Consider the following 27,124-nt stretch of genomic DNA (forward strand, 5'->3'; position numbering starts at 1 on the left):
GGATTGAACTCATGATCTTGCATTTATCAGGCAAGTGCTTGTGCCACTGAACTAAATCCCCGGCCCCTGTAGTCTTGTTTTGAAGTCCCATATCACTTGTATTGTTTATCTTTTTTTTTTTTTTTTTTGGTACCGATTTTTGAACTCACAACCTTGCACTTGCCAGGCAGGCGCTTATGCCACTGAGCTAAATCCCCAGCCCTACACTAGCATTGTTTAGAATGACATTTTTATTTTATTTTATTTAAAACTTTTTTTATTTTAAAGAGAATAAAACAAAACAGTAAATCAAATCAGAACAGAACAATGTACATCTCAATTAGAGGGGAAAGATGAACCTGGAAGCAGAAGTAGGTAGATTGTTGGCTTTGAAGAGGGAGGAAGAGGCCACAAGCACAGGGATGCAGGCGGCCTTTATGGGGTGGAAAAGACAGCACGGGGTGGGGGATGCAGCCTGCCCCCACCTTGGTGTTATCCTCAGGAGACCCATTTGCGCTATTGTTGCAGGGGCACAGGAGAGCTGTTGGCCCAGTGTGGCAGTCCCTTTATCAGAGGACAAGGCAGGAGCCTTTCTTCAGAAGATGTCAAGGAGGGGCCCGGCCTCGAGTCCAGCATCCCAAGAGTCTGCGTAAGGGTGAAACGCTGGGAGAGGAAGATAAGATGTCCCACAGGCAGGCAGGACTCCGTGATCGCCGGGGAGTGAGGGGCCGCCCGGCTGCACGCAGGCTCAGTCTGTGCTAAGGAAGAGCTCTGGGCTGTGAGCCTTCACTGTGCCCAGCCCCACCCACCCTGGGCGGCAGTGAAGGTCAGAGGGTCGCTCCTGGGGTGGGAGGCTCGAGCTAGATCAGCAGATTGGCCTCGATACTTAAAAAGTTTTCTTGCCAGATGTGATGGCGAGCGCCTGTGATCCCAGCACTTGGGAGGCCAGGGCAGGAGGACCACTGTGAGTTTAAGGCCAGCTGGGCTGCATGGAGAGTCCATGACCAGCCCGAGCTACATAGCAAGGCTCTATCTCAAAACACCAAAATTTTAAAATAAATAAATAGATAAGAAGGTTCCTCAGCAGCAGACTTCTTCCTGTCTTCTCCCTAGTCTGCCCTGAGACTTGGGAAACAGCGCACAGCTGATACTCAGAACCATGCAGGTGCTGGTTTGCTCAGCACGACGGTGCTACAGGGACACCATAATCTTCAAGTCCCAGATGGGGAAGGGCAGCCCAGAGGGGTGAAGGCTCTTGCTCCAGGGCACACAGCACAGAAGAGGTAAGCGCTGGATTTGAACCTGTGTACTGAGGGGAGTCAGGTGGGCTCTGTGTGGACACTGGCTCCGGGTCTCCCCTTGTCCTCTCAGCCACCACAGCCCCACGCCAGGCCCTCAGCCATTTCTGCAGGACCCTGGCGGCTGTCACGACACCGTCTAAAAGCCACACTGGGACATCCATTTGCCTGGTGCCTCTGCCATATGGCCAGTCCCTGGGGAGCCAGGAAGCGCAGGCGCTGGGGTCCAGAGGGGACCCCGAGTCTTTGTTCTGCGAGGACCCTGCCCTTGAGCAAGCCTCGTGGGGCCTGGGCTGTAAACTGAGTTGTGAAAGTCACCTCCCTTCAGAAGCCAGAGCCTCTTAAGAAAATGAGGAAGAACCACTGTGCACAGTGACGCCTGCCTGCGTCAGACACGGCTTTGCACTTTTGCCTGCCCCACGTCAACTGTCCTCATCTGACCAGAGAGGTGAGGTGACGCACCGGGGCACACTGGCCAGCCGGCCCCCACCGTGTACATCTCGTCTTCTCCCCCCTCTCCAGGGCCAACCCCAGGGCAGGCTCTGGCTCTGGTGGCTGGGATTTGTTGCTTCCTGAATCCCTCTGTTCTAGTCCCCTATTTTCTATGGACCAGAAAACTGAGGCTCAGAGGGGCTGGTTTGCCTGCCCAAGATCAATAGGCAGCATTTAGCATCAGAGCTGGGGACTGAGTGTGGGGGAGCCCCCATTCACACTCGATCCTACCCTCCTTCCCCAGTGCAGTTCCCCCATCTACCCGGGGTTCCAAGGCCCAGCTCTCCCCAGCTATCCCCGGCTGGGCTGGTTAAAGGCAGCAAACTTCCTCTGGCAGCCCTAATCCGAGCCCCGCACATCACGGGCACTGGGAGCCACCGGCACATGGGAAGCTGCATATGTCTGGACCCAGCCACCCCTGCCCCTCCCAAGCCGCGCTCCTCCAAGCAGGGAGGGAGGACAGCTCTCCTTGCCTTCCAGCGGCTGGCGTTGGCAGAGCTGCAGCGGCTCCTGCCTGCTGCCTGGCTGATGGAGAGATTATTCCTAAGCCCTTCCCATCCCCCCTTGCAGGACCACGCTGGTCCTGGCTGTCCTCATAGGACTTGGAGCGCAAAGTCCGCCTCTGAGGCAGGACTGGCCCCACTCCCTCTAGCGCAGGCCTCCAGACCCTGGCCTCTCAGGAGGAAGGGGCTCCAGGGTCATCCCCAAACCTGCCCACTGCCCTGGGGCTCCTCTGCAGATGCCCGAGAGAGATGCTCAACTTCTGGTTTCCGGAGGAGGCCAGAGTGGAGACCGGCACTAACTCTGCCAGAAACTGCTGCACTGGGGAGTTGTTCCCTCCCCTCCCCCTCCACCAGAGACCTGTCCCTTCCCCGGGCACCAGGACATGGGCTCCCTTCCCTCAACTAAGAAACAGCTGCAAGCAGCCTCCCGGAGACAAGAGGGTGAGTTCAGCTTCAGGGGAGGGAGTGGGCATCTGTTCCAGGGCGGGGGCACATCAGCGGGCAATGCCATAAAGCCTTCTGGCAAAAACACTGTTTGGAGTGAGCATCCTTCCTGGGCTCTAAAGCAGCTTTGCCTGCCAGCTGTTGTGTGTGTGTGCAAAATTGGGTTTGTTCATTGAGTGCAAATAGGGCAGTGCTCAGGCTCTGGAAAGAGCCCCACTCTGGGAAACTGAGTCTTGGGCTGGATTTGGATTTGCTGTGTGACCTTGGACAAGTCACGTTGGCTCTCCAAGTCTGGGCTTTTGCACTTGGAAAACCGGAAAGCTTCAGAAAGCTCCTGGGATTTCCAAAGCCTCTTCTCCCGCAGGCTGCACTCCTCTCCTTTGCTGTGACTGGCTGCAGATTTAGAGAGCCCTGAGTGGGGCCCGGAGAAGCGCTCCAGCTGTCACTCTGCACGTCCGCTGGAATCCACCTGGCTCTGAAATTGAGAGGAGCTGTGACTTCCACTCAGCCACCTGATTGGACTTCACCTGGAATGTAAGCAGCTCCGGAGACAGCTCCGGCTGGCGGTGGCAGGGTGCTGACGGGGAGAGACACTGTGGGGACAGTTTTGTAAGAATATTGGGCTGCATCTGCAGTCAAGTGCCCCAGAGGGGTCTGACACAGGGAGTGCACTGGAGGGCCCTTTGTTTTGTAGATAGGACACCAAGGCCCAGAGAAGGGGAGTAATTAGCTCAAGGTCACACAGCAAGGGTGGCCGAGGCCAGCTTGCTTGGAGCAGGGTGGAGCACCCTAGAGAATTCCCAAGGGAGAAAGCGATCAAGAAACGGGGTGGTCACCGTCAAGCAACTCCTGGGTGAGACGCCACGGGTAGCAGGCACAGTCTGTATCCTTGGGCCTTCGACAGCCCTCACTGAGTCCTGCAGGGTGGCAGGTGCTAGCTGACCTGGAAGGACCTCAGTTTCCTTGTCTCTGAGTGGCAGCGCCCTTGTGCACTCTTTGGAGGAGTGTTCAGATGAGTTAATTAGGGGACGGTGAGCATATGCCCCAGACATGGCCCCAGTGTGGCCGTTACACTGTCCCAGTCACACAGGGCAAGCAGAGGGCCTGGCATGTTGAATCCCACCTGCTGTCCCCAGCAGAATGGTGCCAGTCTGATTCTTGTAATGAATGAGGTTCAGATCAGAGAGGCAAAGCTATCAGCCTCATGCCACTCAGCCAGAAGGTGGCACGGGTCTGCCCGGTCCAGCTCAGAACCATCCTCAGGTCCCCAGCTGGATGCTAGCATTCGTTCCAGGCAGATGCCTCGGATCTGTTAGCTCTGTTCCTCTGGGCCGGGGACAGTTCACTGATACACACCAGGCACATGGTCCCTGCCTAATAACTGTGTCAGGGAAAGTGTCAGCAAAGGCACCAAGCGTTTGCTGGGAAGCAAATGCCCAGGGTGCCCAGGACTCTGCCCTGAGACTGATTTCTCTGCATCCCCTTGCTTTGCCCTCATGTCAGACAGGTGAACCCCAGCTGCCCACCTGATAGCCTCCAGGATGCCCACACTTTCCAGAGGCGGGGGCCTGCATCCCCGGCACCATCTCTACAGCGACTGCAGCCCCCTGAGCCAGCCCCTGCATGGCCCCCTGGAGCCTCGGGCAGTCAAGGGCCTTTACTACTGCAGGGCACGGAGGCTGGGTGCAGTGGACACCTGCCCGGCTGCCGACCTTAAGAAGGAGATCCTGGTTAATGTGGGAGGCCGGAGGTACCTGCTGCCCTGGACCACGCTGGACGCTTTCCCGCTGAGCCGCCTGAGCAGGCTCCGGCTGTGCAGCAGTCTGGAGGAGATCGCACAGCTGTGTGACGACTACGACGCCGACAGCCAGGAGTTCTTCTTCGACCGCAGTCCCAGCGCCTTCAGCGTGATCGCGAGCTTCCTGGCGGCCGGGAAGCTGATGCTGCTTCAGGAGATGTGCGCACTGTCCTTCCGCGAGGAGCTGGCCTACTGGGGCATCGAGGAGGCCCAGCTGGAGCGCTGCTGCCTGCGCAGGCTGCTGCGGAAGCTGGAGGAGGCGGCCGAGCTGCGCAGGGAGGAGGCGCTGCAGCTGGGGCGCCAGGCCGCGGGACCCGCGGCGCGCCCCTCGCGCTGGGGCCGCTGCATGAACCGGCTGCGCCAGATGGTGGACGACCCGCAGTCCGGGCTGCCCGGGAAGGTCTTCGCCTGTCTGTCCATCCTCTTTGTGGCCACCACGGCCGTCAGCCTGTGCGTCAGCACCATGCCAGACCTGCGGGCGGAGGAAGACAAGGTGAGTGGCCTCCACGGGGCACGGAGTGGTACCCCAATCTCACAAGAACTCCATGCAAAGGTCTTCATTTCTTAAAGCACGCGGGAAAAACTGAATAGTGTCCCGTGGGCACTGTGTTCGCAGGAGATCTCTTTCCTTCTCTTTTTTTTGAAGCATGGGCTCTCAAAGGCCCAAGTGCTTGGGCCCTCCAAAGTCACTGTGCCCTTGGCTCTGGTAAGGGATCCCGGATGTTGGCAAAACCCTATCTGGTCTCAGTGGGCCAAGCAGGCTCAGCCAGGCTCCCCCAGCTCTGTGACTGGGGACAATCACCTCTCTAGGACTCAGTTTCCTCTTTGTAGCAGGTATAGCATTGCAGGAAAGGGTCACATCGTGCTCACTGGGTGTTAACTAAGCAGCTACTTTGTGTTGGTTGTTGGTGCAGATCCTGCCTCTTTGAGCTCACAGTCCTTTGGTGCCCCAGCTCCACTTTTAGACGAGGAAGCCGACATCCGGGATGTGTTTGCTCCCGTTGTAGCATATCGGTGACGGCAGAGCCTCTCGGCCCTGGTCGTCCTGTCTGTGTCTCAGCCAGAGTCCCTGGTAAGTCTCAGTGGACGGACTCAGGGAGGCTGATGGGTAAGCGGCCCTGCCCCAGGAGGCTGGGGCAGACGGGCTGCTTACCCTCTCCTACTTTCTCTCTCTGGAGCTGGGGGAGATGCCAAGGCTGCCCGGGGACAAGATGGTCTGAGACATGAAGCGGGAACCTAGGAGATTGCTGGCAGGATTACTGGACAACCTCAAACTAGGCTCAGATCGTTTCTCCTAGGAACCATTGCCCTTCCTCCCAATCTGTACTACCCTATGGCTCACCATTGTCGTGCTCACAACAGGAGAGAGCCAATACACACACACACACACACACACACAAACACACGTTCCTCACAGCGCCACAGCTCCTAAATTCCCTTCCTTTGCAGACAGGTCTCCCAGGGCAAGCCAGCGGGGTCAGAGAACTTCCAGATGGAAAACCAGCCCATCCCTCACATACAGGCTCTCAATAAACACCTGTCGAACGGAATGTATTTCACGCAATCCACAGAGATTGGTCCCCCCACCAAAAAAAAGATAACCAAAATCCTTGGACTTTTCAAGCAGCACCCCACCCTTGTGTCCCCTGCTGGGAAGCATCTTTTCAGTCTTCAGCACAAAAGCATGCAATTTCAAAGGCTGCTTGCTCGCAGAGATGTTTACCTGTGGACTCTGTAGTTGAAAGATTAGGACGGAATAAGCCCTCTCCTCACCCCATTCCTCCTCCACCCAAAGTTGGAGAGGAGGAATCAGGCAGCCCCGTGCCGGGCATAGGAGGGGGATATGCTCATAGCCCGCTGCAGGACCTTTCTGTGTCCTTGCAGGGAAACCACCTCTGCGCACGCTGCTGGAGACCCCTCAGAAGCACAGGCCAGAGAGGGGCTGCGTCTGGGGCTGGGACAGTAATTCAGAGATGGAGGAGGCTGAGGAGCTTCGTTCATTCCAGTCGGAGCCTCACATTTACATAAAGCCCGCTGCTCCTTCCCCATCTTGCATATTTCATGGCTGCCCCGGGGGATGCTAGGCTAGTGCATCCCTACTAAATGAGCCGGGCTGCTTGGAGCCAAGTCCAGCGGCTCTGAAGGCCTCCACCTGGATAAGTTAATGCCACACCGGGGCACAGAGCTCCGCTGGGATGGAAGGCAGTGACACTTGTTGGAGGGGAGGGCCTGGAGGGTACTGGCTCCTACCTGTCTCTCCTCACTTCTGCAGTGACCCCAGCAGTGGCTGGGTGCTCAGGAAGGTGAAAGGTCAGTGCCCCAGATCACGAGCTAAAACGAGGAGCAAGGAGCCAAGCCAGGTGCCTGAGCAGGCCAGAGGCACAGGCGCCTGGAGCCCTGGGTTTCCTCGGGGCCCCTCTGATGGGCCTGACAGAACCAGGCTCGGGGAGCAGGGGACTGTGTGGATCTTGGTCTGTGCTGGTTCCTCAGTGAGACGGGACTGAGGGAGAAAGGAAGACCAGGGAGCTTCACGGTTTATTGTTTTTTCATTTTTGAGAAAAGATTCCTCTGTGTAGCCCAGGCTACACCCTCAACCCTCCTGACCTCGGATACCACACCAGCTACATGGAGCGTTTTAAAGCTCCGGGAGGGTGGGGGTGGGGGAGGCTGCCAAGTCCCTCTCCAGGAGCCATGCCTTCCTGTGCCTTCTGATTTGGCCACCTCCTCACTGCAGTTTCTACCTACTCACTGCTGCCTGCTCTTTCCAGAAAACCCTCCCGCCACAGCCCTCCCGCCCCGCCCCTTCCCAGGGAGGCCCTGGTCTCTCCAGCCATTCGGTGTTCACTGACATTTGGTAACTGCTCTAGTGATTTCTGCTTTACTTGGGCTTTGGAGGGTTTTTTTTTGCCCCATCAAGTCTCCCTCTGTCCTGGCCTAGACTCTCCTTGAGGTGACCGCCCAGGACACAGCAGCAGAGCAATGGGACAGTGAGATTTGGAGCTAATAGAGTGTCCTTGTGTATCCAGGGACTGGCCACTCCTCACCCACTTGGGTACCAAAACCCACATCCCTTATATAAAAGTGCAGGGTACAACATCCTTCCATACACGCCCAGTCATGTCTAGTGGTTTATAAAATCTACCATGCTCCAAATGCTGTGTGAATAGTTGTTATGCTGGGTTGTTGAAGAACTAGATTTTTACAGGAAAAGAAATCTGAACGTGTTCAGTACAGAGCAAGCTTTCCTTCTGACTATTTTCTAAGGTTGTTTGTAAAACCAGTGGATATGAGGATCCAACCGTGCTTGTGAGACCCAGCCCTGTGCAGTTATTTCCCCTGGTTTCTTAATCTAATCTAATCTAATCTTAATCCCCATGACAGTCCCATTCCAAGGGTGGAAAGACTGAGGCCCATGAGGTTCCTGGCTTGCCAGAGCTCAGCAACTCAGGGCTTTTATATTTAGTGGAGCAGTGGCCACCTCACTGCTCATGGTGATGGGCCCAGGGCAGCAGCTACAGAAGAGGAGGAGGGAGAAGAGGGAAGGGACAGGGAGGAGGAGGAGGACGAGGAAGGGCAGTTAGACCAGGAAGCGCCTCTGCAGTGCCAGCCCCAGGGCAGGGGTCCCCTGGTGCCCACTGCTGCCCTGCAGGACAGGAATCACTGGCCCCATGCTACAGAAGGGGAGCCGCCTTCAGAGACCAGAGCTCATGACCCAGGACCAGAGTGGGGGTGGCCATTGGGAGGGAGCAGAGAGGAGCCTGGGCAATCTGGGGGAGTGGTCAGTGAGGGAGGCTTGCGCAGGGCTCCAGGCTCCGAGGAGGCCAGGGAGCGGTGGCCCTCTGGGGAAGAGAGAAACCAGGGGAGGGTGAGTCAGCACCTCAGGCCCCAAGAAGCAGCCAGGGGTGCTGAGGCAGAGTCCGAGTTGCAGCCTGGGGTGGGGAGCAGGCTGCAGGGAGGTGAGGATGTGGGATTCCTGAGGGACACTGCAGCGGTGCCGCAGAGGCTGAAGGGAGCACGAAGGCTCCAGTCAGCCCTCACGCCTCACAGCGAGATCTGCAGAGCTGCCCGGTGCCCACCCATGCAGCACTCTCAGGAAGCCCTGCGCTCTGTCCAGGTGCTCCATGAAGGGTGCCCGCTGGACCTACTCACTGCCACCCCCAGGCTGGGCTGAGGACCTTGGAGTCTTTTTTATTAAGATGTGATTCACATACCATAATAGTCACTCTCTAAAAGTGCACAACTCAGCCCCGCGTGGTGGTGCACATTTATAATCCTAGCACTCGGGGAGGCCGAGGCAGGAGGATCACAGATTCTAGCCCAGCCTAGAGATTTAGCAAGGCCCTGTCGTAAAACAAACAACAGCAACAAAAACTCAAGAGCACCTTCGGTGGGTTTCAGCGATTCTCAGAGTGGTCCAGCCACCAGCACCGTCTTACTCCTGAATCTTGTATCAACCCCAAGGTCCACAGCAGCCACACCCATTCCTTGCCCCCTTGGTCCCTGGCAAGGGCTGGTCTGCTCGCTCCCTCTGTCTCTAGATTGGCCACTTTGGGGCACTGCGAGTAGATGGGGTCCTGCAGTGTGGGGCCTTCGGCTTCCAAGGTCCTCTCTGGTCACTCACTGGGTCCCGCACTGATTCTCAGCCTCGCCCCTGAGGAGCTGCCTTCCCACCCACGGGTGCTGAGGGCTCCTGCCTCCCCACAGCCTCACCAGCACTTGCTAGCATGTGCATCGTCTTGTTTTGTTTGTTTGAGACAGAGTCCAACCATGTAACTCAGGCTGACCTTGAACTTGCAGCAACCCTCCTGCCTCAGCCTCCCAGGAGATCATGGTCACCTGTCTTCTTGATGCTAGCTGTCCTACCTGGGGGTAAAGTGGTATCTCATGATGGCTTGAAATGTTTAAAATTTCTTTTTTTTTTTTTTTTTTTTTACTTTTATAGAATTCTAGACATTTACAAAGTGAACAAAATGCTCCAGTATACCAGCAAGCAGTACCATTCTGTTCTTCTTTCCTTCCTCCCCAATCACTTTTTATCAGTATTATTATTTTTGCCTCACAGTTTTGCACATAACATGTACCTACATTGAAATGCACACATCTTTTTGGGGGTGCGGTAAGTGTTGGTGATTGAATGTAGCGCCTTCACACTGAGCTACATCCACACTGCTTTTCACTTTTTTAAACTTTTTTTTTTTTTGAGATGGTCTCACTGAGTTTCCTAGGCTGGGCTCAAACTTGTAACCCTCCTGCCTCAGCCTTCTAAAGTGCTGGGATTTAGATGTGTGCCACTGTGCATGGCTGCAGAGCACATATTTAACTGTGTCTTTTCATAGCTAACCTCATGCAGTCTTCACCCTAGAACATTCCCTCGTGGTCTTTCCCCCTCAGCCTGCCACACCCATGGCAGCACCATCCTGACAGCCATTCCCGAAAGAAGGGACAAGCCCCACAAACAAGGACACCCACTATCCCCACTGCCTAGCACTGAGGGGGCTCCCAGGACCCTAAGTTTCTGTGCTCAAACCCAGGAAGATGGAGCAAACCAGGATGAGCTGTTCCTCTCCCTACAAAATACAACCAGAAAGGAACTTCTTCAGAGAGACAAGAGAAACTTTCCTTCCTTCTCCTCTTTCTATTCTCTTGCAAATATTGGCTGGGCTGGGGGTCCAGCTGGAGCCCCAAATGCCAGGGCACCAGTGCAGCTGCAGAGGCCTGACCCTTCTGCCCGGTGCCTGTGCCCGGCTGGTTAGGGATGCAGAGCAGAGCCAGGTGCGGCAGGCAGTGACTCACAGCTGCTTGCTGCAGTGTGGGAGGAGCTGGCCAGGCCGGGAGGATGGAGGGGGTGTGCATGGCTTGAATAGCCAAGCACTGGCCAGGCCTGCAGGCAGCCGTCACACCACCCAGCCTCCTCGGCGCTGGAAGTCACCCTCCTCTATTCCCAGGGTGCCAAGGTGGAAATTCCCAGATGCCACGGAAGAAGGTGGCCTGGAGGAGAGAATCGAGCCCAGTCTAGAACTTCCATGTGTTCAGAGTTCAAGGGGAGAGCTGCCCAGATGCGCAGTCCTGGGCCCCACTCCAGAGTTGGGTTTGTTGATGGCTCCCCAGAATATGCATTTGTCACCAGCACCCTTGGGGATTCACATGTGAGGTTTTCTGAACCAGCTTTGGGTGGCAGTGAATCCAACCAGCCTCTTCACTGGAAGCTGAAGCACAGAGAGGACAGACGTGGGGATGGCTTTGAGGTCACGTAGTGAGTTTGGAGCAGGACTAGGAAACAGGGGCCAAAACTCCTGAGCTCCCCAGGGTCCTGGAGCGAACCCTGGACAGGTGAGGCAGAGCATTCTTGCTGAGTCACACAACACGCTCAGCGTCCCGTAAAATCCAGCAGTAGGAGGCGGACGGTGCCCTCACACTCACCAGGCAGGCACCGTCTGAGAGCAGGGCATTGATGTGGGCCAGTGTGCTAGTCGTGTCCCCTTGTCACAGCAGCCTTTGCGAGCTGAGACAGGTGAGAGTGGGAATTTGAAGCCGGACGTGGTGGTGCAGGCTTGTAACCCCAGCACTTTTGGAGATTGAGGCAAGATCACAACTGGAGCCCAATCTAGGCAATTTAGCAACAAAGTGAGACTCTGTCTCAAATTTTTAAATAAACATCTTTTTAAAGGGCTGGGGGTGTCGCTCAGGGTGAAGGTCCTAGTATTTTCAATCCTTAGAACTGAAAAAATAAAGAGTCAGGATTTGAACCTGGCCCATGAGCACTTAGGGCTGCACCTCCCCAGCCCCGACTCCTGGCAGAAAGCAGCGGGGAGAGGTTCTGGGTTCACATAGAATCACGGGCAGGGAGGGGTTCTGGAAAACTCTACCACTGGAGCTAAAGCCTAGATCAATTAAACCAGAATCTTGGGATGGGAGTGTCCTGGGTGTCAGAAGTTTTCCAAGCCCCCAAGGGATGTTAATGTGCACCTGAGGCTGAAGATTAGGAACTACAGCAGCCTCTCAAACTGGAATGTGCTGAGCGTGGTGGTGCTGTAAGCTCAGCACTCGGGAGGCTGAGGCAGGAGGATCGCCAGGAATCTGAGGCCAGCCTGGGCTACAGAACAACAACAATGAAAACCAGAACCCAAACCAACAAATCAAAACACCCACAGCATAAAAAATTACCAGGCGATCTTGCTAAAATACAAATGACGAGGCAGGGTGGTCCTACCAAGGTCCCAGGGGAGGCAGGTGCTTTGGGATCCCACTCTGAGGAGCCAGGGTCTGAGGGGCTCTGTGAAAAGCCAGGCCACACAATGGTGACCACAGATCAGCTCCATGTGGCTGGAAGCTGCCGGGCCCCTGCACAGAGGGTCTCAGCCTCAGGTCACTAAGGCAGGACAATCGCCCAGGCCAACCTCCCAGGCCCCAGAACCATGCTGTTTTACCACTGACCTGGACTCCAGAGCTGCCACTGTGCCTGGCACAAAGCAGGCCTCAGAGGGATGAAGGGCAGCTCATGGAAAAGTTACTCAGCTGCCTGGAGTGGCTCAGAGACCTGGATGGAGCTGGATGCCACCACCTACTGGATATGTGAGTTCAGGCAAGTCACTGCACTGCTGTGACTGTTTCCTGGGCGTATAACGAGGCTGTGCCACCAGTTCACAGCATTGCCGTGTGGCTCAAGCCTCACCATCTGCAGTTTAGCAAGATCCCCTGGTGATAAGTGCACATTAAAGTTCTTTTGCTGTGGGGTTTTTGGTTTGTTTTCCGTTTGCTTTTGTTTTGTTTTGTGTTGTTTTGAGACAGGGTCTTCTTACGTAGTTCAGGCTGGCCTGGAACTCAGGTAGCTCACACTGACTTTGGACTCATGGCAATCCTCCCTGCTTCGTAGCAACCAAGCCATGGTGGTACCCAAAGATGCCTGCCTCAGTGACAGCAGAGATCACCTTGTCACGAGGGGACCAGGATAGCCCTGCTTCCCAACACAGTGGGTGCTTATCTTTGTCCTGTGTTACTCCCCAGGGGAGGGACCCATGCAAATGGGCAGCTATCTCTGTGAGACCCAGATTTTCCACTTGTATGTTCCCTTCCCTGGGGTGCTGGTTCTGTCTGCCTGCTGGGGTTGGTTGGAGCCCATCTGGGTTGTGTCCGCTGCTGAAGGGTTGAGCGGGGTGCAGGAGCTCACACCAGTGTCTGACTCTGTAGGTGATGACTTGGCCATTTGGCCACACTTGGCTAGAAAAGGAGGCTGGACATGGTGGTCTCCGACCCAGCTGACCCGTCACGTACCTGCCTTTACCTGAAAACCGCACAGAAGGAGTGGGGTGGGGAGTCCAGCCTATGCACAGGGCTCAGGCCACACAGCTCTCCCCAAGCTGTCTCCTTTCCCCAGGGCCGCCAACCCCTCCTGCCTTCTGTTGCTTTCCCCACACAGGGTGAATGCTCTCGCAAATGCTATTACATCTTTGTCGTGGAAACCATCTGCGTGGCCTGGTTCTCCCTGGAGTTCTGCCTGCGGTTCGTCCAGGCCCGGAACAAGTGCCGCTTCTTCCAAGGACCCCTCAACATCATCGACATCCTGGCCATTTCCCCCTACTACGTGTCGCTGGTGGTGTCCGAGGAGCCCCCGGGGGACGGCGAGGGACCGGGCGGCAGCTCCTACCTGGAGAAGGTGGGGCTGGTGCTGCGGGTGCTGCGTGCGCTGCGCATCCTCTACGTGATGCGCCTGGCCCGGCACTCGCTGGGGCTGCAGACGCTGGGGCTCACAGTGCGCCGCTGCGCCCGCGAGTTCGGCCTGCTGCTGCTCTTCCTGGCCGTGGCCGTCACTCTCTTCTCCCCGCTGGTCTACGTGGCCGAGAACGAGTCCGGACGGGTCCTGGAATTCACCAGCATCCCTGCCTCCTATTGGTGGGCCATCATCTCCATGACGACGGTGGGCTATGGAGACATGGTGCCCCGCAGCGTGCCCGGCCAGATGGTGGCTCTCAGCAGCATCCTGAGCGGGATCCTCATCATGGCCTTCCCGGCCACGTCCATCTTCCACACCTTCTCCCACTCCTACCTGGAGCTCAAGAGGGAGCAGGAGCAGTTCCAGGCTCGCCTCCGCCGCCTGCAGAGTGCCCACGTGGCCAGCGCCAGCGAGCGGGAGCTCCTGGCTGACGTGGACGACCTGGTCCCCGACGAGGGCCCTGCCCTGCCCGCTGTGTACCTGTAGCTCCGTGGCATCGCGTGTGTGTGCATGAGTGCGGCATGTGGCTCCAGCCCATCGCTCTTGCCAGAAACAAGCTTTGTCTCTAGAGGCCCCCGGAGCGCTCCCAAAGCAGGGCTGCAAGGCCACAGATGTCACCGGGTGGCCTTTGGTCCTCCTGACCTGGAAGACCTGGGGCTTTATCTGTGTCCTCCCCCTGCCTGTCTGTTCAGTGCCGCCCACCTGGCCTGGCAGGCTCTTTCCCCATCTGCACTGTTTCTTTCCCTGCAGAGGCTGTGCATGCCCATGAGGGGTTTCCTGTGGCACCTGCAGAACCCTGTCTTTCCTCGGAGCCTCTCTCCTGGCTCCCCGAGGAGGAGGGCTTTCTCTGGGCTCACCACCCCATGCTGTTTCCTGACAAGCCTCAGGAAGCAGTAAACCGAGAAGGCTAAAGTGGCCTCTTCCCAGTTCATCCCAGGTCAGGAGCTGGTAGCTGCAAGCCTGCCCCCATCCACCCACATACCCAGGACCGGGCGGGATGCTGCTCCCCAGCACAGAGACTCCCAGGGCCACTGCACTCCTCTTCCTGCAGGGACTCAGCTTCCTCTTCAGTGCAGAACCCAGGGCAGCCTCAGCATCTGCCCCACACAGGCTCTTGGACCAGGCCCTGACCCAGGGCACGGAAGTACCATGCCATTTCCATACATTTGTTCATGTGCAGAGAAATTCCACCCTGCATAGCCCACAGAGGCCTCTGCTGGACAGCAGAGCAGGGACACTAAGCAGCCGGGGCCCAGAGGGCTCCCCAGAGACACGAGGCAGGTGGGGTGAGGAGGGAATTCGGGGTACAAAGCTAGAAATGGGGTCGGGGTGCAAGGATGGTGGACCGCAGTGCTTGGTGGAGGGCAGAGTTGTGTCTTCACAGTTTGGTGAGGATGATGGTGACGCTCAAAGGGTTGCAGGCTGGGAGGAGGGAAGGGACTGAGCGTTATAGGGAGACCTGCAGGGCCGGCTCCTCCCTGCAGACCTACGTGGGCCATGTCCTCTATGGCACTTCCCAGAAATGATGCGTCCGCACTGTCACTCACGGTTGGCTGAGAGTCCATGGGAAAGGTGGCCAGGGTACTAATGGGTGAGTTGGGGCCAAGGAACCTGGCCTGGATGGATGGGGTGCATCAATTACAGGTAACGAGTCCTTGGAATTCCTCTTTACTAATTTATGTACTTATTTTGGAGCTGGGGATGGAACCCAGGACCTTGTCACTGAGCCACACCTCCAATTTTTAAAGTTTTTTTGAGATGAGATTTTGCTAAGTCATTAAACTGCCCAGGCAGGGCTCTGCTTTGTGCACCTCCTGCCTCAGCCTCCCAGAGTGCTGGGATAACAGGCATGGGCCATCGCACCCAGCTTTTTCTGCTAGTTTTTAGCAAAGACTCCTGCATCTTATGCAAGCTTCCTGACCACAGGGCAAGGCCAAAGGCACTGGCTCAGGAAAGCACTGCATCTAGCTTGTAGCTGGCCCTGGTCTCCAGGGGAGCCCTGGCTCCCTCTGCTTTCTCCTCGTATCCCCTGGCTGACCCTGGCACATGGGCCTATCCCTTTAGAACCCCAGAGTCTGTGGGACACCCAGACGGTGACAGTCCTCTAGGTAAGCTCCTTGTATAGTGGGTCCCACAGGGGAAGCTCTGCACCCTATCAGGTCAGCCCCGGCCCCATGTCTCTGCTCTGAGAAGTGACCAGCAGGGTCTTGTATTCTGGGCACCTTGGACAATAGCCATATGAGTCTTGTTCCAGGATAATTTGTGTGTGTGTGCATATGTGTGCATGTACGTGTAAGTAGGAATCAAACCCAGGGATTTTTACTGAGCTACATTCTTTCCCTTTTCTTTTTTGGAATGAGGTCTCAGTTGTCCAGATTGGGCTCAAATTTACAATCCTCCTGCCTCAGCCTCCCAAGATGCTGAGATTACAGCATGTGCAAATTTTTTTAAAAAATAACTACTCTTTGGCAAACTATTATTCTCTCACTGGGAGTTGGACCATTTGGGTGCCTCCTGGGACCCCTGGTTTTTACTCCTTTGCATCTCCAGGCAGCCTTCTTTCCCTCGATGTGGGTTTGGCCAGCTGCGTGGTTTTCTGGCTGGGGTTACCCCAGGCGCTGGCAGGGGCTGCGGTAGGTGGGCATAGCAGTCCAGCCAGGGGGAGAGCTCTGCATCCTGGGGCACAGCATAACAACTGCTGATGTTTAGAAGAACCTGAAAATTTCTGGTTGCCCTGTTCCCCGCCCCCAGCCAGTGCCTATCCACAGCCCCAGGACCTGAGGAAAAAGGCTCACCTCCCACGGGAAGCAGAGGAAAATCTCCCACAGCCACCAGAAGCCCCCAGAACTCCCCGCTCCCCACGTCCGCCCCTCTTCTGACAGAGGACGTTGTCCAAGCAGCGTGCCTGATGCAGTAATTCCTAATCACCCTCTGCCCCTCGCCGGAACCAGCCTGAACTGGCTTCCGCCCAGGCAGCCCCACGAAGGCCTGCTGAGGCAAAACAAAAAGTTTAAAATCAACACTGGGTGACCCCAGCATCCACAGGATGAGATTCCATAGTGTCCCGACACGCCCAGTTGAATTCTCTGCTAAATTAGAGGCGGAAAATTGGAATTGATTGCTTGCCTGTGGGGCTTAATTAAAAGCTCTAATTTTCCTCCCGGGTACTGTCTAGAGGATGGGTCTAAATTGGCTCTGTCTCAGCTTGCTGAGCAGCCTCTCCTCCTTGTGGTCGGATGGGCGGGAGAGATGAACAGATGGCTGGCAATGTCTTCCTCCCCGCAGGCCGGAGAGGTCCTGTGATTTCCAGAGGTTCCCCCTCCCTCTGAGGCCAAGGGATGAGATTTTCAGCTGAAGCTAGAGGGAAAATAACTCCTTTCCCCTGGCCATTTTCAGGTTGCGTAGACAGACGTGGCTCCTAGGTGTAATTAACGTTTTGGTTCAGTATATTTCTAGCCAGAGTTGAGCCCAAGCAATAAGCTGAGGACGGCTGAGTTTACGCTTCAAGGGTGAAAGGAATTCAGGTGGCAATTTGACTCTCGTTTGACGGCTTCTGGAATGTTCTGAGGTCAGAAGACAGTCAGCCCATGTAGGGAGCAGAGATGAGGGGCAGAAGAAGAGACTGTGTGAATTTCAAAGGACCAAGTGTGCAGGGCTTCATTCATTTCTGAAAAGCATCAACAACCCTCTGAAAGGATAAGATGCTGCAGTAAATCAGCTCCCTCGTTTTAAGACTGAAGACCAGAACTCGGAGAGAGAAAGCCACCTGCCCGGGACCACACGGTGGCTCAGCTGATGGGAGCCAAGTACCCTGCTCCCCACAGGGCACCCTTCTTAATGTATCCGCTGTGGCTCTGAGGCTCGTCCGAGGCGAGGCACAAGCCCTGGAAGAAAACATTCAAGCTGAGTTTAAAACACTCTGTGCTGTGCTCTCCCGACTGAGGAAGCGGGGTTGTCTTGGGGTGTCCCTGGCACCTTCTGGCACCTTGACCCTCCTAACCACTTGACCATAGAGAAGCTTTCCCAGCCTGGGCCTCGTGGGATTCCGGGAACAGTTTATATCACCAATGGGGGCAGCAGCGAACAGGGAGGGGGTGAGGATGGAGCCACTCTTTGAGCCCTGCCTACCCCCAGAGAGGCTCCTATGACAAAGCTTGGCAGTGGTTCAAGCACAGAGGGAAGCTCACTGCGGTCGCTTCCTGCCTCTGCCCCCTAGCTCTCCCCCGCCCCTCACAGGTATGGCGTCGGCACCCCAGATGGGGCCATGAGCAGTTTCTTACGAGTCCCTCTTTTCCTTTACACTGATGTGCCAATAAGTTTGTTTTCTGGGGGCTGGGGATTTGGCTCAGCGGCATAAGCGCCTGCCTTGCAAGCAGGCAGTCGTGAGTTCAATCCCCGGTACCGATAAAAAAAAAAAGTTTGTTTTCTGAATGATTGCCAGCTGCCGAGAGACCAATCAAGTCTGCCTCGTTTTATTTGGAAAATGTCAAAGCACAAAAATGTTGTGAGAACCATATGGACAGATAAAGCATCCCGATACACCTTTTTTTTAAAAAAAAAACACGTTGACCCATTTGTTTTGAGCTTTTTCCTATCCACATTTTAGTTTTGTACCCTTAGAGCATTCCCCTGAACCACTTGAGAGCAAGCTGCCCACACCACGGCCCTCTACTCTCCAGACTTTATTTATTTTACTTTTTTGTACTACCAAAGATGTGTTTCATTGCACAATAATAAGGAGTCACGGGCTTGGAATATGCAAAAATACCAGTACATGATAAAATATTTATTAATTTAAGTATATCGGAAGACGATCACCTACGAGCCTTCCATCTCTCAGAGGGAACACCGTGTGGTTTGCGTCCCGCCCTCAGAACTGTAGAATGTGCTGCTTGCAAGAACCAGCAGGCACCCTCTGCCCAGGGATTCTTAATCAGAAGTGTTTGTGTGGCCCCAATAGCTCGGGAACCTTCCAAGTACGACACATCTGATTATTCCGTCAGGTTCCCCTGGGAATCTATGACCTCCTCCTGCCAAAAGGGCAGAAAGCTCAGAGGTAAGCCAGCTCCCTCCTCTGAGGTGGGAGAGCCTGAGGACTGCGGTCTGTGGATGCCAAGCCCAAGGTCATTGCCACCCAGAGCCACGAGAGGTCATCTGCCAGAACACACTGAACAAGGTGTGATGTTTGCTCCCGCCTGTCCGTTGGCCTGATACCCCCTTCACGGCCCTCTCCTCCCACCCGGCACAGAATCCAGGATCAGATATGACTTCTCCTTGTCCTGCTGAAGTCTGGACCAGTTCTATGGCTTTCCTTTAACTCTGACGACATGAAACCATGGGTGACCACCTCATACACCTCAGCCTGAGCAGAACGCTCCTCCTTTTCCATCTGACATCTCCCCATGCTCGGACTGAGGCTACATGCACTGGGTCAGGACACTGAGTGTGCTGTGTCCCTCTAGGACGTCACATCTAGGGGTACCGTGTCCTCCACAGCCCTCTTCCTGGGAAGCAGCCCCACGAAACGCTGGCAGGGATCAACCACTGAAAAGGGGGAGGAGAGGGATACAGCAGCGCTGGCCTGGCCTAAAGACAAGTAAAAACCAAACGAACCCTGGTCCTCCTTGCAGTGCAGCCATCCAGGTAGAATGTGCCTGCCTAGCTGACCACATGCCCCCTCCCTGGGCCACATCATAGAAGGACAGCATTTTCCCTGTGCAGGTGGACCAGTCCCCAGGGCTCAGCCTCTCGTCTCCACCTGTGCCAAGGAGGCGACTCTGTTCTGCCCTTATCCCAACCTGGCATCTTCACAGATGCTTAGGGATAAGAAGACCATAGTGACCACTGGACCCAACCTGCCCATTTTACAGATGCAGCTGAGAAAGCCCAGAGAAGGGATGGAACTCACAGGACACAGTCAGGGCCGATCAAACCGGGACCAACCCAGCACTGGGCGCCCAGCCACACCAGCCTGTCTCTCAGTAGCGCCTGCTACTACCCAAAGGGCACCTCCAGGAATGTGACATTGGTTAAAAATGAAACAAAAGGTGTTCACTTCGGGAGCACAGACACTAAAAAATAAAACAAAAGGAGCCAGCCCCACTCTGCAGCAGCCGTTTCCAGAGACACCGTGTGACCGTCACAACTCACCTTTGCCTTGTGGGGAACAAAGCCAAGGGAACACCAGGCTTCATGTGATGCAACTTGGGAACCCGTCCCAGTGTCCTGAACTAAAATTAGCCCATCTTGCTGCTTCCCAAGTTCCCATTGTCCTCGGCTGCTGACCAGGCTGAACAAGGTCCCCCAGGGACCAGTGGCAGGCTCACCCAGCACCTTGCAGGGTGAGCTATTGGCCCCTTCCCTGTGCACCCCTGAGAGAAACATTAAATGACATTAAGAAGTAGTGCGGTGGCTTCTTTGGTACATTGGGGACAGTCCAGTCAGGAGGCCACTAGGATTGACTCTGGGGGCTTGGAAGGAGACGGGGAGGACACTCTGGAAAAGGATGGTGGGGACCAGGGTCACCCTCCGCAGGCCACCTGTGAGACCTGAGTCCGGAGCTGAGCACGGCTCAGGTTGGTTTCGAGGCAGAGTTTCTTTTTTTCTTTTTCTTTTTTTTTTTTTTTTTTTTATTTAAGGAGAAAAAGGAAAAAAAAAAACAGAAAAAGGGGACAAGTAATACAAAATTTAAAAAATAAACAGTAAGAAATCACTAGTTAATAAATTACATATTCTCATCTTAGAAATAGTTGTTCAAGTTACAAAATTGAAGCATATAAAGTGGACTTTCAAACAGTGAGAGTGCAAACAGTTTTGTTCAATGATCCAAAAAAACTCAGTAATACGGTTTTCTATCTTATACACTTAAACATATATGCAGTTATAACCTTTAAAGCACTTTCTTTTCTTTCCTTTTGTACAATGACAATTACACATTTTGGGTTTTACTACTCCCACAGTTCTTATTACTTTTTTTGAAGAGAGTAAAACCAAATGCGACATATCAGAACAGAGTCAGTCAAATCAAAAGGATGGACATAATAGATAATGTAAAAACAAAATACAAGGTGATCAACAATGGTTACCATACTGCCTCTTGCTATTTTAAGAAGAATTTCCAGTTATAATAAAATTGAAAAAAACAGTAAAGAATAAAACCAAAGCATTGGAGACATTACAGGACTTTAAAAGAAGATAAAGTCAACTGGAATGGGCGTCATAATGAATCTTATTGTCTTCACAGTTTTGCCTATACTTTCGAGCTTGGTACTATCAAGCAAAGCAGAATAGGGGAAAATCAGTCAAAACAAGATGGTGAGAGCAATACAGGGTTTCAAATCAAGTTAATAGGAAATCAAAGTAGATTACTATAATGTATCCTGCTATTTTTTATTTATTTTTGCCTTAATTAAAAAGAAAAAAGTAAATAATTTTTTTAAAAAAGGGGGATTGAGATAAAAGAGGCATAACAACAGAACAGCGCAGGTCAAAGCATAACCATTTAAGCAAAATAGTGTTTCACCACAAGATAATCCCCACATAAAAGTAGTTACCATATTGTCTCTGTCCTTGAAACCTTTGAGTATAACTTCGTATACTGTTGCACCAAACATATCAAGACACTATAAAACCATTCAAGAGAATGACATTATTACAGGGTATTTAGAACCAATTAACAGAAAATGAACAATGGTTTCTGTATAAACTTCTTGTCTATAAAAGTTTTTGCTTATATTATCATATATAATAAAATCCAATAAGATACAACCTTTTAAGACCAATGGAGACAGAAGAATACAAGTTTGATGGGACTTCAAAACAAGATGATACTAACTCAGCACTAGCTGTTATGATGTCTTGTTTTCTCCAAAATAGCTGTTCCTACCATCCGATCTTCTCTGCCTCATTTCTGTTGAGCTCTTTTTCTGTTGTTTGTTGTCAGTTTGTCTTCTTCATTTTGCTTTCTGCTCCATTCATTGTGGCCTCTCTGCCACTGTTTCTGGAATCTTGGTATTTTCCTTTTTTAGAATATCCTGCAGTATTCTCTGTAAAGTTGAATTGGTGGTTGCAAATTCCCCTAGTTCCTCCAAGGCAGTTTCTTAAGCACCTATGAGTCCTCTGGAGGCCAGCGAGGCCCAGGCAGGGATGGGAGCATGGGCATTTTGTGTGAAGAGAGCTATTAACTTACACAAAATTGACACGGAGACACAAAGGAAATAGCATTTCTTTACCAAGCAGAGATTTGCAGTTCAGTATACTCACTCAGGGAAGCCCTGAAGACTGTCCCCCACCTGGTTTTGCCCTGGTTTGGTTTGGTTTGGTTTGCTGAAACCAGGGCCCTCACACTGAGCTACATCCTCAAGCCATCTATCTATCTATCTATCTATCTATCTATCTATCTATCTATCTATCTATCTACCTATCTATCTGTTTGTTGTTTTTTGGTGCTTTTTTTAATGTTTGAAACAGGGTCTCACTAAGTCGCTAAATTTCCCAGGCTCAAACTTTCAATCTTCCTGCCTCTGCCTCCCAGGGTGCTGCAATTACAGGGGGGCACCACCCTGCCCACTGGAACAGGTGCGTGTAGGGGGTTCCCAATGTAGCTGTTTTCCAAGGATGCGCACTGGCTGGGCACCGCTCCTAAATCACAAAGCCAGTCAAACATTGGTTTGATTAGTTAGTTAGTTAATTAAGATCCCTGACTGAGAGAAGCGGATCCCTCTGGTGTCCGGTTCCATGGGAGGAGTCCATGGTGAACGCACAGCACCCAGCTGGTGACCCCACTGAGGACAAGGCGCTCCTCCCCTTCGGAAAGCCCAGCTCAAACAGTGGTATTGTCAGTGACATCCAAAAGCTAGCAGAGGTTAAGAGGGTCTCAGGAGAGGAAGCTGCCTGCACAGGGGCTGCTCGGGGCGGCTCATCCCTGGGCAGCTGGAGTCAGCCCCGTGTGCTCCGTGAGGTCGGTGTGAACAGAAAGACAAGGGTTCCTGGGACAGAAGCAAATCCCCCCTCCTGCTGCTCTCCCATTCTAGCAACCATAACAGCGCGATACTTTGAATGACCTCGTGAGTCTCAGAAGCGACTTCCTCCATGTTCAGGAAGCCCCGTTCGGATTTCATTAGATGAAACAATGAACAAAACAGCAAAGGGAGAACTGTTGGCTCTCATAAGTGAAACCCAGGTGGACTTCAAGTACGGTGTAATCCAGGGCTTCAGCCAGGATGCGGAGCAGCCCAGAAGGGAGCAGGAAGCCAGGGGCAGACCCTGCATTTGCACCTCGGACAGGAACAAGCTGGGTTCCTGTGGGCATGCAGGGACAGGGACAGGGCGGGGCTGCAGCCGAGAAAGTGCTGAGGGGGCACAAGAGGAGGATTGGGGCTGGCAGGCTGCCAGTAGAGCTGCCCAGGGTGGACTGGGCCCTTCTCGGCACATCGGGGTGCAACCTGTCAGTCCTTCTGGCACCCATGCAGTGACAACTGACCCTACCAAGGCCACCCATCCCTCCCTCCTCCTGGTGACAGAATGCACCTAAGGTGAAGCCAGAGCTCTGCTCACCCGTCCTTCAGTGAGGTGGCCTGCGACTGCACCTGGACCAGAGGGACACAGGGAGGGGAGCCCAGGATCCTCCTTTAAGAAGGGGCCGTCTGTGATACCAGTGCTCTGGGAGGCTGGGGCAGTGGGATCGCAAGTTGCAGCCCAGCCTGGGAGACATAGCTACTAGCGAGACATCTCAAAATTAAAAACAGGAAGGGCTGGGGGTGCAGCCCGTGTGAAGGCCTGGGTTTGCAGCAGAAATCACCTCTCTCGGTCTCAGCCGGGGAGGGAAGGAGAAGGCCATCTCCACACTGTATGAGATTCGAGGAAGACGGGTGAAAGGAGACCAAATCATGGGCACAGGCCTGGCCCAAGTCATGGGCTGTCCCAGAGCACGGCCCGGGTTAACTGTCGGGACTGGCGAGTGTCGGAGTCTGTCCAGGTGAAGGCAGAGACAGGCTGCACGGAGAGGTGCAGGGCTTCAGTGAAAAAGGTGTCTTTTCCATCTAGGACACAGCAGTGGGTGGTGGATGGAGGGGTGGAGGAGGAGACAGGTGTGCAGGCTTCTGGCACCGTGGGGAGAAGGACAACCTGATTGGCGGCACGGAGGTCTTGTTTCAGTAAATGTTGTCTGACTCCTTACCGGGAGGACGGGTGCTGTAAGGCAGGTGATGGGGTAAGAGACCCTGGCACAGTAGGCAGGAAGTAACCGGCTGCAATAATCCCCCTACGGCCGGGCCAGGGAGGGGCGACTGTCACTGAGCAGGGCTGGAAACTCGGAGGGCAGATTTAGCTTGAGAGGGAAAGCGAGTGGTTGTTGGGATGCAGCCAGCGATGGGACTGAGGTGTCCCAGACTCTGGGGTGGGGTTGGAGAAATGATGGGAAGTGTGGGGAGGGGCAGGGAAGGAGCCTTTTTTGGGCTGCGATGAGTCCGGGCTGTGGCCTGGGGGTGGGCAGAGCAGCTGATGACTTGGTTAAGCTGCTTCGCTCTAATGGGGGCATGGGCCAGCGGGGTGGCTAAAACGGGGTGTTAGAAAAGGTCAACACCAGACGGGTCAGGTCGGGAGACTTTGTCATCAATGTCCACAACAGCAGTTGGGGCTGGAAAGGAAAGATGGAGCGGCTGGTCCCGTAGCTATCAGGAAGGAGGTTGACGTAACCTTCACTCTGAGGGTTCTGAGGTTCTGCATTGGAGATGGCCCAGGGGTCAGCTATAGTCCTCAGTGGACAAACAACCAAGTTTGAGAAGGAGCTGGTTGGGGTCTGAGGGACCTCTAGCGTAGGTTGTAATTGATTTGAGCTGTCACAGTCATGTTTAAAGAAGGAAGCTTTGGTAATGAGTCTGACAATCCAGATATAGGCCATTAGTTTTTAAATTTTTTTGAGACAGAATGAAAAAGTATCAAAGAGCCATTCAGAAATAGTTGGAGCACTTTTATCCTGTAAAGGAGATCCTATCCTGTCGAGATAGGAGCAAACAAACGGCTCAGAGGAATTCTTCCACGGGCCTGGGGTGAGAAGCCTCCAGGACACCTGTGCTGTCTGTCTCATCACCTAGCAACCCCTTTAGCAGCAAGACACGGCTGTGTTTTATTTAATGTCCAATCTAAAATTTCTGCCTCTGAAGTCCATGAGTTGAATTGATACCTGTTACCTAGCAACCATGATTTACAAGTCAGTAAAGGCACACGCATGAGTTTTTACACAGAAGAGAAAGGCTGAACTGATGGAAGGGGTCCCATGATTTATTATTAGGCACGCACGTTTTCTAAGTATAAACTAGATTTAATCAGAAGACCCGTTTTACAGCATCTTCTGAATTTATTCTATTGTTAGTATATAGGCCTACCAGATGTGTTTAAGTGGGTCTAAATGCAGCACGTATAAAGCAGGAATATAAGACCTAGCCTGTAAAAGTAAAATGTTTAGGTCATCTCTTGCAGAGTGTATAGACCTAGTCCTTTCACTGTTATCTCGAGGCCTGGCCTCGAATTGATGCCTCTGTGTCCATAGTTGTCGTGTGTTTTTACCTTTTGTCTTGACTTTCTGGAAGGCCCAGTCCTACCCAGCTGCCTATGACATTTTCACCTAACTTAGCTGTTTACAATATTCCTTCTCCTGAAGAGGTATCTTGAATTGCTGTGATGGGGCAGGGGATGATGACCGTTCTTTCTGCTTAATGCTGAAGGAGGGGCTATTGTGCTTGGCAGTTAGAGACGCTCGCCAGAGGGTCTATCTAAAGGGCCTCATGGATGTTGTCAGGTGCTCTTTTCTTGAGTAGGCACATAGCTTTAAGTCTGGAAGAGACAAGGCCAAAGAAACAATTAAGTGTGTGCCAAATAATAAAATCAACAAGGTATTATAAATATGATAAAGATTTATTGGGAAGAATCAGTAATAGCTTCCCACAAATAGGATAAGGAGACAGTCTAGGGAGTTTTAGAATCCAACATTGCATTAACTTGTCATCTAATATCTTGAATAGTCATCGAGACATTAGCAAAAGTATCAGGAATGTACAGACAACATTTAGCCTTTATACTTGTACAAGTATCCCCTTGTGCTGCTGTCAGGATATCTAAGGCCCTCTGATTTCGAAGGACAGCTTGTCCCATTAATTTTTTTTTTATTTAGGAAAGAGACAGACCAGTTGAGGTGTTATTTAAGGTCCACTGAATATTTGACAAGGGAAGCAGGCCACATACCTAGCAAGATGTTTGTTGTAACGATTCGGTACATTTCACACTCAGCACCAGTCGCCAGACCCCAGGGGTCGAGTCAGGTGTGACATATCCAGAAGTCCAGGCCGCTACCTTAATAGCTGATGGCATTGACAGGCTCACAGGTCTATGGCCCTTTTTGGGTTGGTCTTTGAGATACTTTGTCAGCATTTTTTTTGGTGAATAACTGCTACTTTGGAGGGCACATAGACAGATGACAAAGTTTATCTATCTCTTTCAATTATCCTTTTCTGCTGGGTGTTTGAGACCAAGTTAAAGTGAGACCTGTGTTAATCTGCCTTGACCTCCTGCTGTCTGTCAAGACCAGTGTCGATGTCCGCTCCCGGCCGGCAGGAAGGACACACGACAAAGTCTGGTAGTGGACAACCTTTTCTTTTTATTTTCCTTCTCCGTACAGCCTGCCCTGGGTTCTCCCAGCTGAAGCCTCCTCTGGTCCGCTCCCTGCGGCTCCTTTTGTGCTTCAGTCTGCCCCAAAGCCTCTACCGGTCCGCTCTCCGCGGCTCCTTTTGGGCTTTTACTTCTGGGCTTCTACCTGGCTTCTTCTTCCGCCCAGGGGTGGCACCGGTATATATACGGGTACAGTGTCCAATCATGTTAAAGTAAGCAAGGCAAGCTGATTGGCTAACATCATCAGTTGCCAGGCAGACTATATTGTTGAGCGGGTTGTTTACGCGGTAAGCAGGAAACTAACATATTCGATGGGAGGGGTAATCTACCCCAGGCTTTGCTCTTTACCACAGGCCGCACGTCCGCCGCGCAAGGCGAGCTATCACAGACGCGGCTCCCAACAGACCAGGTAAGCTTCTTCAGGTGTTACTTTTGTAACTCTGTTAGTGTCAGCTTCCAGGACAGGTCACAGTATTTGTTGACCATGTTGATTGCTGTGAAGCCATGGAGATTCTTGTCTGTCCCTTTTGTACTCCGTACATTTGCTGATCTATCCTCTGGGGCCCAGCAGTCTCCCTGCTCAAGAGATTGAGTGACTCACCAAGATCGCAGGATCCTGTAGAAAATGTTCTCATGTCCTGGGTCTTCAGTGACCTTGGAGGGTCAAGGTCATTGGCTGCATTTTGGCCCAGATATCTCTCTAGTTCTGGTCTCTCTACGTGAGTTGTTGAACACCGAGAAAAGATGATCAGTTATATCAGTCTTAGCACAAGTGTAAATTGCTTTTTGTTAGGTGTTGTCCCCCATTAAAGGCAAGCAGTCATTGTAAGGTTTGTTAATTTAACCTCCTGGAGGGAAGGGAAATGTCCAGTCAAGGGGTTTAAAGTTAACTTTAATTGAGTTGGAGAAAAATGGGTGTTTTATGAGTCTGAAGAGGAAGAGCTCAGACACTGGCTGCGCTGGCAGAGGTCTGACTGAGAGAGGAACATGGCTCAGACCATGAATTTTGTTCTTGCCTCTCTGTAGAGCAAGTGTAGACTGGCAGGGACAAGCAGTCGGGTCTGGGTGTGTGGCAGGATGGTGGAGGGGGCTGGCGGCATATGGTAGAGTGGAGAGGATAAGCATGCAGCCCCGGCTTTAGCTCTGATGTTAGGTGTAACAGCTGAGCTGTGCTGATTTGTGTGTGGTGTGTAAGGAAGGACCCATCCCCATTCTTTCTGTGCAGATACCCAAGAAA

At 53.1% G+C, this 27,124-nt stretch overlaps 1 protein-coding gene across 3 annotated transcripts; it reads left to right on the plus strand.

The window, feature by feature from the left end:
* Positions 1 to 2,064: 2,064 nt before the first annotated feature.
* On the plus strand, positions 2,065 to 19,627 carry Kcng4 (potassium voltage-gated channel modifier subfamily G member 4). 3 transcript variants are annotated; one of them, XM_063247714.1, is made up of 4 exons: positions 2,065 to 2,713; positions 3,081 to 3,250; positions 4,224 to 5,007; positions 12,931 to 19,627. In XM_063247714.1, the coding sequence occupies exons 3-4, from the start codon at positions 4,258 to 4,260 to the stop codon at positions 13,708 to 13,710; spliced, it is 1,530 nt and encodes a 509-aa protein (XP_063103784.1). In that variant the 5' UTR covers positions 2,065 to 2,713; positions 3,081 to 3,250; positions 4,224 to 4,257; the 3' UTR covers positions 13,711 to 19,627. The 3 variants fall into 3 exon arrangements, with proteins under 3 accessions (XP_063103784.1, XP_063103783.1, XP_023423217.1); XM_063247713.1 differs by having other exon boundaries at positions 2,066 to 2,713; positions 4,220 to 5,007; XM_023567449.2 differs by lacking the exon at positions 2,065 to 2,713 and having other exon boundaries at positions 2,904 to 3,250; positions 4,220 to 5,007.
* The last annotated feature ends 7,497 nt before the right edge of the window (positions 19,628 to 27,124 follow it).

Source organism: Cavia porcellus, unplaced genomic scaffold (genome assembly GCF_034190915.1).
Source record: "Cavia porcellus strain 051 isolate PalLab524CR breed Dunkin Hartley unplaced genomic scaffold, mCavPor4.1 scaffold_4, whole genome shotgun sequence".
NCBI classification, from domain to species: Eukaryota; Metazoa; Chordata; class Mammalia; order Rodentia; family Caviidae; genus Cavia; species Cavia porcellus.

What these genes read in the sequence shown, in the direction of transcription:
- Kcng4 (XM_063247714.1), top strand. Translation starts at nt 4,258, where the DNA reads ATGCCCACACTTTCCAGAGGCGGGGGCCTGCATCCCCGGCACCATCTC. An exon ending in TGCGGGCGGAGGAAGACAAG is followed by an intron (nt 5,008 to 12,930) that starts GTGAGTGGCCTC and finishes TTCCCCACACAG; the next exon opens with GGTGAATGCTCTCGCAAATG.